The sequence below is a fragment of the Zonotrichia leucophrys genome, chromosome Z (genome assembly GCF_028769735.1).
Source record: "Zonotrichia leucophrys gambelii isolate GWCS_2022_RI chromosome Z, RI_Zleu_2.0, whole genome shotgun sequence".
Taxonomy (NCBI): domain Eukaryota; kingdom Metazoa; phylum Chordata; class Aves; order Passeriformes; family Passerellidae; genus Zonotrichia; species Zonotrichia leucophrys.
The window spans coordinates 14770966-14786592 of NC_088200.1; the positions used below are offsets into that span (position 1 = coordinate 14770966).

The 15627-nt window shown below is 36.0% G+C and overlaps 1 protein-coding gene across 2 annotated transcripts in view; it reads right to left on the reverse strand.

The window, feature by feature from the left end:
* The window catches only part of MAN2A1 (mannosidase alpha class 2A member 1), a 120931-nt gene that overhangs the window by 12568 nt on the left and 92736 nt on the right, over positions 1-15627 (reverse strand). For both annotated transcript variants that reach the window (XM_064736194.1, XM_064736193.1), the window contains 3 exons: positions 12423-12556; positions 11181-11322; positions 8179-8312 (listed from right to left, as the gene is read on the reverse strand). In XM_064736194.1, the coding sequence (XP_064592264.1) occupies positions 8179-8312; positions 11181-11322; positions 12423-12556 (410 nt within the window). The remainder of the gene's footprint in view (positions 1-8178; positions 8313-11180; positions 11323-12422; positions 12557-15627) is intronic.

A 15627-nucleotide genomic window follows, 5' to 3' on the forward strand; every position in this document is an offset into this window, starting at 1 on the left:
TCTGTAATACGGTGCTAGGCTGCTCATTGGTGAGAAACAAACAGCAGACAATATCACTGATTATGTGAATAACAGGTTTACAACACATGACAAAAATAAGTGACAGGTAAGGGCAGATGCCTAAGCTTTAAAATTACTTACATTTTTCACCAAATGCTAACAGCTTGAATCCTTAACTACAGTGGTTCCTTATTTGTGGAAGGTGGAGTTTAAGCAGGAAGGAGGGAGAAATACGCACAGTGCTCTATACACACATTGCCCTAAGGCTCACAACTTAGAAGAGAGATTCAGGTTTTGTTCCAAACTGACACTAATCTAGTTCATTAAGTTGACATCAAATAGTAAATGGCTTCAACTTAAGTTACAGGCTTTGCATGCAAGACTGCCTGGCTGTTATCTCACAATGTGATAATCAGATGTTCTTGCTTTAAATTCATTCAAAGCTGCACACTGAAATACAGAAAGAATAATCAAAGTCTGACAAGTTCTGAAAGTCTTCCAGATACAGATGATTCATTCCTTTCCTCTGAGGTGGATACCTGAAGCTAGATTTTTGCATGCCTGTAACAACTCCTAGTGATTTTCAGAAGGAAAGAAGAAAGATAGTGGGTCTTACACCTCTAATAAAACAAACAGCAATTAATGATCAGCATAAGTTGGGTTGATTCATCTGAGCTAAATAATTCCTTTTCAGTGTCCAAGAGCGCAAGTTAAGGTAAAAATCTGTCGAAGAAAACAGCAACCAAGACTTCAAGCATCTTTGAAAATGGCTGGTGATTGCAGAGGAAATTTTGTATGGGAATCAAAGAAGGTTGATAGGAAGATCTTCTCTGTACTATGGGATTCAGAATACCTAAGACTCAAAGCCGCACAAAAATCTTCAGCAGAACAATCCTCACGTAATCTGTGAAGCTAAAAATCCAGGCTTAGACCCGTTAGACTTTTAGGAAAGTGTGGGTAAGTTGCAACCAGAAATAACAGTCATAAATATGAGTACTGAACAGGCAAATTCCAGGAATCTTAAAAAGACTATAAACAAGGATACTGATGCCAGATTATTTTCTGCTATACCAGTGAATTTGGCTTTCCTGAAATGCTGGGGGCAAAAATACAGATATATATAAGGATTTAGATTGTTTGCATACATGTTTTTGTCTACACTTAAAAACCCAACAATTATGTTACATTTTTGCACATCAAAGCATATTTTTCTTTTTGCAATAGATTTCAAGTCCTTTAACTGAGAACTAAGGTCTGGAGTGCTTAGGGTCTTTTGATAGCTATTAAAGTGACCAGCAAAAGATGACTCATGAGAGCAGAGTAAATCTAATTTAATCTCTTTATCACAGGGAATGGAAAATTTTCTATCAGTTCACTTGGTCATTGCAAATGAGAATGCATTGGAAATGCATGTCTGCTGCACTAGCTGAAAGGGGCTCCTGGAGGCTGATTATAGAAGAAATGAAAACTCTGAGTCACCATAAAATATCCACAAGACTGGGTGTTGGCTCAGTGACTCTAAAATCACCACATATTTTCTGTACCAATCCTTAGTTGACACTAAAACTGCAGATGAGAAACCTGGGATTGTTGAAGCTAACAAAATCCAGGGAAATCTGCATCCATAGGAGGAATTTTTCACAGTCTGCGAGAACCAAATTTGATCATGTCCAACAAGAGGTGATTCCTCTCATTCCAGGCTGATAAGATAGGAGCCTGCCATGGCTCTGCTCCTCCAAGACCATGCAGGAGTAAGGAAGAGCTTTATTCCTGTTAGGCAGATACGGAAATACATGGCCATGCCTACATGTGAGTAGAGACAGCACTTTTGCCAGAACCTACATGAGCAGAGCACTTGGGAAACAGAAGGAGAACAACAATCCAAACGTGATTGTGCCCTCCAACTGACCAGGTCTGAAGTTCAAGACCTTGACATTCTTGATTCACAAGAACACTCAACAACCACTGATACCTCAGTGTGGACTTTAAGCCCCTCTGATACCGAGGTCTAGACCTTAGGCTTCCTAAAGATTTACCAGGTCAGACTTCATCTTCTTCCAGGAGCTGGCCTGTGACCTGTTAGCTTGCAGTTTGCTGTTTACAAGAACACACAGAAAATACAGGTCTTGCCAGTTGTACTGGTCACTCAGTCCAATAGTGTATCTCTCTCCAATAGCTGTCACACACACCACTTCCTCTGTTTGTTTCCTAGTCTTACCTGAAGATGGCTAATGGCTCACACAGATCGTCCAAGGCAATTTCTGTTGATCCATCTTGTTGGGTTTCACACCAGGAGCAATCTAATTTTCTCCCTTTCATGGTCTCAGGAGCAGCTAGTGCTCCATCACTGCTCTTACTTGACTACATTTAGCATAGTTGATGTTCAATCAGGTGCCATAACAGCAATCACGTTCTATAAAGAGATCATTTGCAGAACATCTGCTCGCTGGTCTATGGAAGAATGCAGATGGTAAAGAAAGTATCCAGTCACCATGATCATAAGCACATCACCACAATTAAGGCTGATAAATACACAGCCATCAATATAGCTGGATGAAAGTGATCAGAAAAGCAGATAGACAGCATGTGATGCTTCTTTAGCAATAAAAGTATTTTATACTTCAGTTATAGCCTTTCCTGCCAGTTTTATTTCTTCTATTCTAATTCTCAGAGTTTATCATTTAATAATGACACAGGAGGAGCAGCTTAATGCCTAAATAAATCCCCCATCAAGGCTTGTGGAAGGGACCTGGTGCTAGATTTTCCCAGAAGATTGGCAGGATCTTATCCCATTCCCAGTGATGGTAGAAAATAGCAATCAGAAATTTTCTGGAGTTCAGTTTGATTGAGGAAGTAGCTAAACAACTGATGTTAAGGACAGAAAGGCCACAGTGATACCTGCTAATTTCCAGGCACTGGAACACTGCTCCTCATGCAAAGTGGAGCAAATTTGCTACTGGCGGAAATTTGCACGTACAAGGAGGTTATTCCCAGAGAGTAATTTCATTTGAGAATACAAGAGGAAGACTTGTACGCTTTCTCCCTACTTTAGGAAGGATTCTGCCCTGCAGTCAGATCTTGCAGCAGGAATTAACCCTTCCTAGAAGTGGTGATACAGGAAGGTTTAAATTTCAGACCTCAAACTGCACAAGCTCAGATAAGCTCACAAAAGACAATAAAGAGGCCTACCCTCATCCTTTGATGAATTGTATGAGCTGCAAGTGGAGAGACCAAGGTTTTATACTATGCATAATACTGAGGTAAATTTCTTTCTAACCAGAGCCAGCAGACAGGTACACGCAAATGAGGACAGGTAAAATCAAACCAAGGAAAATAATTCACTGTTGAGATGTACATAATTACATGAAAAAGAACACAAAAGAGACATAGCTGTATGTCCAGAACCCAGAGAAAGGCAGTCCTCTGTACTATTTGCTCAACCCAAGAGTCAAGTGGCAGCTGCCCTGTTACAGGATGAGAATGTTTCATAACAGGAACATAGGGATGAAGCTTGCAGACAAAGCAGTCTTTATTTAATAGCTTTCTGCAACATATCTTTGTCATTGTATCATGAAAAAATAATTTGAAGGAAATTAAGATGTAAGGTGCCCTGACATAACAATGACAACGCTTGTCTGCAAACAGATGGTATTTGTAGATAAATAAGAGATGGAAACATTACTCTAGACTTGCAAACACAAAGTTCCTCCATAAGAAATACACTATGAACTATACAGTGGTAGAAGCAATAATTAATTAAAAGTAATGTTTAAAGCAAAATTGGAAAGTAACATATACCTAAATATCTCTTCAAATGAAATATAAAATTAGTGTTCACCCCTTAGTAAATATATGTGGTAAGTCTCTAAAGAAGATCCATTGTATTTTGTGTGAAAACAAGAGAAAAATGTGGGTTTTTTTCCTTCTGTGGCCACCATAAACCCCCCAAACCCTCACAATTTTATACATATTTGATGAGTTCACTGTGGCACTTACAATTAAAAATTGTATTAGAGTATCTGAACTTGTCACACATGGGCTTGAAAAAGCATCTAAATTGTAATAATTAAGCCAATGTCAAATTCCTGCTTTTTAAAACATCAAGTTAATTATGAGTTAATTATAAGTTTTTAAGGTATAGTTACATGTAGCATAGCAATGCACAGTATAATATATGGTTTTTGCTACAGCAAAAAACATGCACATGCATTATAAATAAGCACATCAATAAGGAGCAAAATCAACACAATAATCAGACAAAAATGGCTGTATCACCAACCATAAATTTTCAGAAAAAGTGGGCACTTATAGAGATTTAGTAAGAAAAAAAGAGTAGTTGTATGTGGTGGAAGAAAGGGAGTTTGATTATCTCCAACATATTTGTGATTTTATTAACTGTATTATTGTTCCTCTAAACAACCTCACACAAAAGTAAGAGCCATTTGAGCCACTGAATCCTCTGCACTCTGCTCAAGCCTAGTCCATAAACCCAGTCATACAAATTAACTTAGTCAAGACAAGTTATGAAATAGGAGTCTTTAGAAGGAAGTGTTTGCCTGGCATGGCATCTTTTCTCCAACTATGTCTTTGATGAAATAATATATTACTATTTATTTCACTTCTATACTGATATGACATGCTGGAATTCAGAAAAGGGCATTAATGATTATTTTTCTAAAACTTACAATAAATATTAAGTAGGCTGTATTTTCAAAAAGACAGAAACATTTACTGTTTTGACAAGTATTAATAAACTGTATTCAGTTTCATTCTCAGCTAAATATTAATCCCTTCAATTCAAAAATGACATGAATTCAGTTCTTCATTAAAAATCTCAAGAAAGAGAAGACAGTCTTAGAAGACTATTCAAAGAGATATTCAAACTGAAAAATGTTTGCAAGGAGAAAATGGGCATATAAGAAGCATCATTTACATCTAGTAGAATAAAAAGATGTACATAGAAATTATATCAAAAATACAGTAAAAACATCTAAAGCCTGAGGAACATAGCTGTCAATAAATGAGTATAACATAAAATAAAATGAGATTTGTCCAGCTCTTACTACAAACACAGCTCACTTAACAAACAATACTGTGATTGTAAATAAACCTTTAGTATCCATCTCAGGGAAAAAAACCCCACCAACAACTAAACAGAAAATATAAACACAAATCGCCTCCCGCAAAGTCTCTTCCTTCCCCACAAACACCAAAAAGCTTCAGCAAAACACATCCATCTGAAGTCTTTTACAGAGACAAAACTGGAATGAGTATTTATGACTGATTAGGTGAGCTAGAATTCAAGAGCCAAAACCCAGGCAGTGTTAGGATTAAGAACCTATTAGAATACAGACTGAGTGTACCAACGTTTAATAAGAGTCATTAAGAATTTCACTCTATCCACTCACTGCACATATGAGTCTTACACTTCAGGACATTCCTTTCATTTGACCCTGCCATTAAAATTCACTGATCAGGCTGGGGCTGGGAAGAAGTATTTTAGAGATATAAATGAAAAGAAATTTTTGGTAGATACTGTGATAACAAAAACTCTCCAGAGTAATTTCACCAGTGATGCAAAACTATTTTAATTCTTTCTAAACTGCATATGTGACACTTCACATACTCTCTTTTTATAGGGAAGTTTCACAAAGAGCGGCAACCATCCTGTTCTTCAGAATCGTTTTTGAGAAAAGATAGAATGAAATGTTTTGGAACATACATTAGGAAAAGCTCGCAATGCCAAAGATGTCAAATGGTCAAAACTTTCTCCTCCAGTGGCTCCTGAAGAAAATAATAAAATAGGGCTTGACAACAAAATCAGGGTCAGTGTATGAGTCACACTGTAGCTGATTACATATATAAACTCCATATAATTTCACCATAATTTTTTCTGACATGGTTATTTTTAAGCTATTAAGAAAACTATCTTCTGAATAACTGGGCTAAAAAAAAGTATGCACATCTAAGAAACAGAAAGAGAATTATTTTTACTTTAACACTGAAATAGTAACATGAACCAGAAAATGTTACGAATGTTCAGATGCATTTGGAAAAACAAAATTTTAGAACATTCTAAATATACAAAAGGGGAATTCCAGGTGCAGCAACAGAAAGAAAATGTTTCCTTAAAACATCTTGCTTGGCTCATGGGGCTTGTACATTGGATCAGCACCTCTTGGACTGTGCCTACTCCCCCCCAGCTCCAATTCCATTTTCTGTGAAGTCCCTTCAAGGGTGTACAAGAACAAATTGCCCTTTAAGTCCACTGCAGCCATTTAAAACCATTATAAGCTCAGCATGAAGAGTTATAGAGAAAGAAAAATGCTGGAAGACAGGTTTCCAAAACAGCTCAGAAATTTTTGATGGTAGTAGGTAACTGCCCCTTCTCCTTTGTAAGATTCTCAGTAACTTGTACAGAAACTTTCAAATCTCTAGGACAGATGATTTTAACAAAGAAAGGGAATTACACTGTTATTCTACTGAGATGATACCTGACTTGCATCACATAAAAGTTGGCAAACATATGCAAAGACACATGCAAATACTGCACTAACTAGAAAATCCCAGCGTTGTTTAGGCTGCCTTTACTCTATCTGAGGTAACTTCAAAATGTTTTCCAATGGAGTCTTTTGTCTTGAAGCAGCAGCTGTTCTTAAATTGAACTAGTGGCCAGCCCCACTCAAGGGGGAACTGTGTTCCTTAGCAGAGCAATCTCAGTGTGCACGGACCAGTTTCCTTTTAGAAGGAAGTAAACAAGGAGCTCCCCTGGAGGTATGGCACCAAACATTCCCTAGCCCATGACATCTTGATCATGGTCAGAATGGATGACTAAACTTTTACGTCTGTTGTGACAGAAAAATAGACTGCATTGAGCAGGGACTGGACTGGAAGTGTTCCAGAGGCGCCTTTTACCGAGTTGTTTTATGGTTCTGCAGAAAGCACCAAGACTGCACACAGTGTTACTACAAGCACTATGGCACTAACTGATTTGATCTGCTTCTGTTGTTTCAAATTATTTTCTAATGTAAACATAGATTTGCATGTCCAATAATTCTTACTTACATTCTAATTTAACACAACACAAATTACCCTAGGTACTAAGGAATTTTTGGGTGGCAATATAGATCCCTCTGCAGGTTTCCTCTTGCAAGGATGGAGTAACCTGTGCAATGCTTCTTGCTGTCACAGTCAGGCTGCTGCTGACCTCAGGTTAGCTTGGGTAGCTGCACATCATACTGATAAATGCAGTTAATATGCAGCCTGCATTATACATGATGAGGAACTAGAAAATCATAATGACATGTACAACCTGAAAAGAACTCCACTGTCAATCATTAAATGGTGAAAATTAGCTTTAAGCTTGATATTATCATCCTCTCACAGTGGTTAATGATAGCCATTATAAACCAGAATTAATTCCAATTTATCTGCATATTCATTAGGAGCTTGGTATACAACCTCTCATCTTTAGCTATGCTATGGTTTTAAAATGCACTCAGTGCTGTCATCATGATTCTTCCTCAGTATGAAGATGTACTTCTGATTTTGTCCTTCTCAAAATTGATTTTAGAAAAAAAAGAGAAAATATAAAGAGCGGAAAGAAAATTGAGGTTATTCAAAAGACTAGGATACAAAAAGGCAAAGTAAGATACGTGCAAATAAAACAACACAACGAAATGGTCTCGCCTTCCCAAGAAACATAATGAAACCAAAAAGTATTTATGTCTGGCATCTAAATATTTCCACTTGAATCTTATTCTCTAAGAAAATTATATTTATAAGAGGTTTTCTCTTTCTACCCCTTCAACTTAAATTATTTGTCCACCTGTGTTTAGACTCAGTTAACATTGTTAAGAAGCAGAACCCACACTGATTAGCAGCCTTTTAAACGTTGTTCAGTAAAAAAGCAATTCAAAAAGAAAAAAGAGACTTCCACAATGGCACCCCCTACTCATATGTTGAAGCATGAGTGTGGACCTAAGCACTGCAGGAATAGTGAGAGATGAAGTCTTTACTATCAGAATATGAAAGTAAGATGACAAAACTCCCTTGAAAGCGACACTTCCTTAGTTCTACAGCTCATGGACTAATTTCTTTACTGAGTTCTTCACTGCCACAACAGAAATTAATATTCACATCTTATTTGGCATAAAAATTCCAGACAGTGAATCCTACCACATCTGTTCCATGTCTTCTTTCCAAAAGCAGTCGGAAGACATTAGCTGTAATCTTGTTATCTTGAACACCTTGTCCAAGGCCACGGTTGTCATCCTGCATAAGCCGACGATCCATGATCACTTCCAGCTGACCTGAAACAGCAACATGAGCATTACACTAGTATCAAGAACAGGTAAGGGTTCTATTAAACATAAATAACCTGCCATAAAATTTAACTTATTTAAAAAAAAATTATAATATTTCTCTTGAGCTTAGAAGAGCTAGGGTTTATCAATATCCTTACAGCTGATTATAAAAACAGTTAATACCAGTAGACTGTGGCTGTTTATAACCTTCAAAAAATTGTTACAAGATTTTCTACAGAATGTCCAGCAGTTTTTACTTTCAGAGTTTATGTAAAAGTTTAATATGAAAAATCATCACTACTAACTACTATTTGCAACAAGGACACTCGGCAATCAAACATCCAACATAAGAATCACTCCCAAGTAGGAGAGACCTTCTAGAGAGGAACTATCTTCACCTTGTACTCCATTCTTCTGTTTCACATTTGAACCAGAAGGAAAAAAGGTATCAACAGGAGTATATAAATACTCACAATCACTTCTTGTATAGAAAAATTCACTTGTGGGAATAGGAAAGAACTTTGCACTGGATAAGCACTGACCATGAAATTCTGAGTTTATACTGAACTGCAGTACAGCTACTCAAAATAGCTCTTTAAGCATGATGTTAAATTATATATAACCTGGACAATGAAGTTCACCATTTTTCAAGTCTCTATATCAAGAATATATAACCAGACTGGGGCATGTAATTAAGGCTTTTATGTTTTTTGCACACTGAATCTTCAAACAAGTATACATATTTTCTGAATAAAACTGGAAGACTGAAGTGCTTGTATTCTGAATAAGAACTTCACAATTTAAGCTTCTAGAAAAGGCTGCTTACTAAGGCAGTCTTTGTTATACTTTAGTGTTCTACAAACACTTACCTGATTTTCTCAAATACTTGTTCCTCCCTTCCCTCAAGTACAAGCAGATTTCATCTATCCAGGACAGAAATCAGCTGACAATGAGTAAGAAAGAGCCTGCTATTTTGAACTAAAGTACTGCGCATGTAACTTTCAGATGGTGGTTTATGCCTTGAGACACACAGGCACACAGCCACTGAGGTTTGCTTGCCTAAACTGCAAGATTTTTCAATTTTCTTCCATGAGCCCTCTGAGCTCCTGAAAGACCTTCAGAAAAAATGTCATGAAGCATATGATACTCTGCAACCTCTGAAACTTCAGCTTCATTTCTGTTCTTATTTGAGGAATCCAACATGCGTTCAAGACAAAGTAGCCAATTTAGTAACTTAATGAAATATTACTTAATGATAACAAATCAGATTAATTAAATCTCCATTTTTTCTTAGTGGGCACAGAGTAAATATTTCATGTTGGTGTATCTTAAATTACATAATACAATTTGTCAAAGAGTGAAACAGTCAAGAAATCAGTGTCATGTCAGGTATGGAATACATCTGTTGCTCTTTTATTTAACTGGAGTAGGTGAAAAGCCTATAATGTCCTCTGACAGATTTGAAACAAGTGCTCACAGAAGGACAGTTTCTCCCTGATGCTTCACTAAAAAATGTGGAACAGTGCTAGCCTTAACTTCCCCAATTTAATGGCAGAGTGGGAGTGTCTGTGGATTTAGATGGTGCATTATCTTGTGATGCAGAAACTAAGATCGTTAAACAAATACAGATACTGTTATCAGGTAACAGAGCCTCTGCAGACTAATTAAATCTCCAATACCCATTTAATGAGTGCGTAACAACATCAGTGGTGTCAGGGTCATTCACAGAATCAGGCCAATAGGAGTGGGTTTCCAGCAAGGGGAGGCATGAAAAAATGCAGTTTGGGTCTTGTATCTGGTAGACTTGGAAAAGAAGGCTGGTATTTTCCACCATGGTTTAGGTCAGTGTTAATTTCTTGCCCTAAAGTGAATTAGGTCTGCTAATGCTGCCACCAATCCAGCATGGTATTCACCTTTTGGAAGAACAGAGCATTTATGACATTTTTCTTAAAAGAAACTGTGAAGTAGGTTTTGGTGCAGTTTCTGATGGACTCTTTCTTTTCTGAGTATTCATTCCATTATTGTCCAAAACCATATAAATTTAAATTGACAACATATATTACAGCAAGAAATTATGCATATTAAGTTATAAACTATGTACCTTATTTTGCCCACTACCTCTAGCTTTATTTGAATACCTCCCCCATTCTGATAGAATGAATAACTGACCTCTGTTTCCAGTCCTCTACGCCATTCATCATACCCTGTTCTGCTCCAAGGAGCAAGACTGTGTCTCTTGGAATTCTTAATATGAATTGATTTTTCTTGTCAACATATTCATCACCTCTGTCAAAATACTCCATTAAATTTGTGAGGTATCATTTTGCTTCAGAAGTATGTTCACTCTTACCCAGGGTCATATTTATCCTTTATTTCACTAACACTAATCTTCAAAAAAGCTGCTGTTGTTTTTTCTTGACAGGGAAGTTGGGCTGTGCTGTACATACCTTAAGACTAGTGCTGTCTACACTAAAGCAAACAAACAGAACAAAAAACATGATCAGCATCCTTTTTAAGTCCTCTCCTACCAGGGCAGTATGAAAAAGAATAAACTCTTTAGTTCTGTTATTTCATTCCACCAGAGTTCTTGGGTGAAAAATAGCTGGTTCTGACAAGTTATTGCTCCTTCTGTCTTTTTTGCAATCTTTTTCCTCTGCCTCTATTTGAGAGAGATCTCTCATTGAAGGTGACAGGATCTCATGTGGGACCAACCTCTTCCTCCTCTGTAATGGATATACTCTAAAACTTGTGAGAGTTGGAGAAACTTATTTCCTCTCTTCAAATGCTTGGAGGTAAGTATAGTAATCCCCAAATTAACTATTTTAGAATATCATGAAGGAGAGACCTTTGTCATATCTTTCATCTTATATTTACCATTTTTCAAGCTTGCAACACCTAGAGACTGAGCTGAATGAAGTGTCAAACGAACACCAACATCTTGGATGTAAGCCATGGTAGTCATAGGATAGATATTTGCTTGAATAGGCAACTTGCTCATCGTCTGTCTAGGCTGGATCTGCAATATGAACACAAACTTCAAAAACATGCATTCTTTGTATGCTATTAAATTTCAAAGACATTTTCAGACATTTATCCCATGTGCTTTGGAAGAACAGCTGTCACAAAAGCATTCACTCAACTGTATTATTTAGCCTTTTCGAGATTTGTGGCTAAAATTACCACCTTGGAAATGGTAGCTTCAGTGTACTTTTAGATCAAACAATATTAAGAAAAAATGTGAAAGATTCATTAAGGGAACCTACAAAAAGGGAACCTATAAAAAGGCATAATCACAGTTATAAAATGAGAGAAAAAAAATTTCCTCTAGAGAGCAAGCAGTGAATAGATTTAAGGTAGCAGAAAAGGAATTGTTGGTTTATAATGAGCACTTATTGAAGTGCTGTTGAAATTCTTGAATGGTACATGACAAATGAGTAGTAGTATTAAAATTATTTTAATGTTTAAATATTCACTGTCTCCAGCAAAATGCAGTAGTACGGTAACTGGAAATCCAGTAGTCTTTTATTCAGGAGTCAGTCTCCCTGTATTTGCAAAACTGTTTTTAGCAAGAAAGGAAGGTAAGGAAAACCAATTTTTCTCTCTTTTCTGTGTGCTGCACAGTTCATGTTAAGACAATAGCCTTTTCCTCAGATGTATTACCAATAGAAAAAGCATTATACATCTCAAAAAATACATCATTTATTTCCAACACAGCAGTAAGCAGCTGTTCACTAGGTGTGGTCCTTATACACTGTTTTATCCCATGGGTTTTAACTAAATAAACAAAGCAGAGGAAAAGAAGTCATGCATATATACAAGCAACTAACTACATGGTGACTTGTCATAACTTCTTATATATAACTCTTCTCTTAAAAAGAACTTGAAGGAATAGTCAACAAACTACTTAAACACTGTTAAGGAGTGCACTCCTTAGCAGACAGTAACCTCTTAGTCTGGTCTACATCAAATTTTATAACAGGTACATTTTTAAAAAACATTTCTCCTTTTAAATGATTAGTGTACTTTAACATGAGAGTTTGTTTAATATAAGCCCTTTACATTTAGACAGTCAAAACCTGACACCCTAAGCTTTTACAACTAAAAGATGGTAATTACCTGATATCCATTAAGATCAGTATAGAATCTATTTTGACTGTTTATGTCGGATGAAATTCTCATTGCAAGTTCACGATTATATTCTCCTCTTATGTCCACAATATTGGAAACTTCAAGAGACTGACCTTCCAAACCTAAATGAAAAGGATGCATTTAAAATCTCTAAAAGTGACTGCACATGTATAGGAATGACTGTGCTCCCAGGACACAGCGATCTCTTATACCTAACCAGATACTGGAAGACAGTTAGGCAACAGATGATAGAGCAATATTTCTAATTTGGTACAAATTGAACAGCCAGTCTGAAAGAGAGCACTGAAGGGGAATAGGAGCAATACACGGTAAGAACCACTGTGGGTGCCAGCAAACCAGTAGGGAACAGCAGGCAGTTGTTAAGAACTGTCTTTAAATAAAATGCTAGAGCAACACCTGGTCAGCCACTTCTCCCCTGCACTCTTAAGCAGCTGTCTCCATTCCCAGACAAGAATGAAGTCACTAGATTCTTGATAGAACTGTTCAACTGAGCAGGAAACTTTGAGCAGCTCCTTTAAGCAAATGAGAATCTTCCTTAAGGACAGTGTATTAAGAAATTTGAACTGATACAACCACAAGCAGGACACAAAATTTTGTTGACAGGGAAAAGTTTCATATTTATTAAAAGACGGATTAGGTGTCTGACAAGTCAGAGAAGTTTTTCAGTGAGATTTTTTTTTTCCTACAGTGCCTTGTACTGAAAATTAAATACCTTTAATAATAACCTGACCTTTTCAAACAGTTCAAATCACAGTCTGGAGTGGAATTACACCATCATTCAGCACCACCACTTTACCCTTTCTGTAGTCTAATGGGACTAATGATTGCAAAAAGAATTGCACCAAGCAGAACAGAGATATGTATTTGTTTCCACATCTATTTTAAAATCTAAATGCCACCTGCAGAAGTACAGCAACTGTTAAAATGTTAACATTTACCAATGGCTATTAAACTTCAGTGCTAAATGAAAAACACTTGGTTCAGCTAATTAATTCTATTTTCCCAAACCTAGTCTGGAAAATGTGGATTTTTATGCTCCACTTTTGATACTCCCAATAACAGATTTTCCCAATATTTCATGTATTTTTCCCAAATATTTAAAAGCACGAGTACCTTGAAGAAGAATACAGTAATCTAGTTTAGACTGTCATCATTTTTGTACTGCATAATTTGAGAGTATATAAAAATACCACTATGAAGAGAATAAACTATGACAAGTTTCTGATAAAAAGATTAACCAAATCATGCTAATATTAAAAACAGATGCCAATGGCAGCAGAACTTAAAAATCACTCAGTGGTCAATTACTGAACAGAGTTGTCAACCCAGGGTATTTTCTGCCCAAAATCAACAGAATTTTAAAGCCAAAAGTTGTAAAAGCTATTTTCTCCAAAATTGCTGAAGATTTAGGAGTTGGGAGTACTATCCAACAGCTGGATTAGCCACACAATCAGTCTTGGTAAGGAGGTAGGTTACAACAGGAGATGAGATCCTGATCTGAAATCAAAATGCATTTTTACACATAGTGATATTTTCCCACATGCTTTGTTACTGTACATATCCAATAAGACTTCAAAATATCTTAATTGAAGTAATGCTGTATAAATAACTTTAAAAATATAACTAATAACTATAAATTACAAAGCCAAGGAAATAGAGCTCAGCAAAAAAATGATGCAAACCTATAAAGTTATAACCTTTGAAGAACACTTAAAAGAAACTTAGATAAAAACACACCAAAGAGCAAATACACAATATATAAAACATATTTTGCATAATTTTTTCTCGTCAAAGTAGAAGCATGGTACAGGACTTACCCATGTACACATTACATTGTGATGAATTGTCAGAAAAACCAAAGGAAAAATGTGGACAGTACACTCACAAGGAAAGATAAATTTAACTGTTAGGAATTGGCAAGCAAGTGATTTTCACTGACAACTCATTTTCTGTGAACTGAAATACTTCTAGCAGGTATTTAGTAGCAAATTAAAGAAAAAGGAGCACTACAGAAAAAACCACTTTAAAATAGCAACCTCTCCCTAACAAAAAAAAAAAAAAACAAAAAAAAACAAAAACAAACAAAAAAAAAAGGCTTTTCAGGTTTTTTCCCTTGCTGAGAATTTTAATTTACTAAAATCACAGAGGAACATAATTTTTTTTCCACATTCTTGGCAACCTGGCACCTCTTGACCTCAAAGTATCTTTTTTCATCATAAGACGATTTTAACTATTTGTCACATAAAACAAGTATATAAGCTATATATAGAGAGAGAGTCTTGAATATCAGTTGTGTTTCCTTAGGATGTTCACAATGAATGCAAACTCTTGGCTTGTGTACCTAAGGAGTTAATGTTTGAGCCAGAATTATTTATCAGCTGGGAACTGAGTTCTGATGAGCTTTTGGCATATGTATAAATTCCAGCAACTTCACACTTCAATGTACACATGTATCAAAAATGAAGCATCTGAATCAATTTTATTTCTAGATCAAAACACACTAGAACTAAAACAAAACAAAAAACAAAAAAAATCAAATAGATAATGTCATTACTATTTTTGAAACCTAAAAGAAAGGAGGAGAAGAGCAAGCAAGACATTCAAAGCACTGATAACTTTTCTTTTAGAAGCTGTTTAGGAAAAATAATTAAATATGATAAACAGGATTTTAAAAAACATGAAGACAATTTTCACTCCTACAGTAAAGTTGGTAATACAAAACATGTAAGTTCCTTCAACTGAAAACATTAATCACTGCCTCTTTATTTCAGAATAATTCCAGTAAATATAAATAATGAATGTATGTTTCTTAATTATAGGAAGATACACTTAAGCATGTTAACTTGAGTTTCCATATGAAAATAATTGTATACAATCACACCATGATTTCCTCCCTCTTTTACATTTTTCAGTGGCCAATTCTATCAAGTTTGGAAGGGTAGAGAGTTTCCAAAATTACCGTTTACTTAGAATTTCTTTGGAAATCAGTAAGTGAACAGTAGAGAAACAAGCAACTTAAAAAGAAATCTGAAGGAAACAAAGGAAAACTGGTATGACCTAAGAGCCTGGTTATGTCCTAAGAGCCAAAAAGTTGATGTTTGGTGCTGGTGCCTATCAACAGACAGAGATAATTCTGTCATGAGCTCTCCGAAACAGAAAAAGGACACACAGA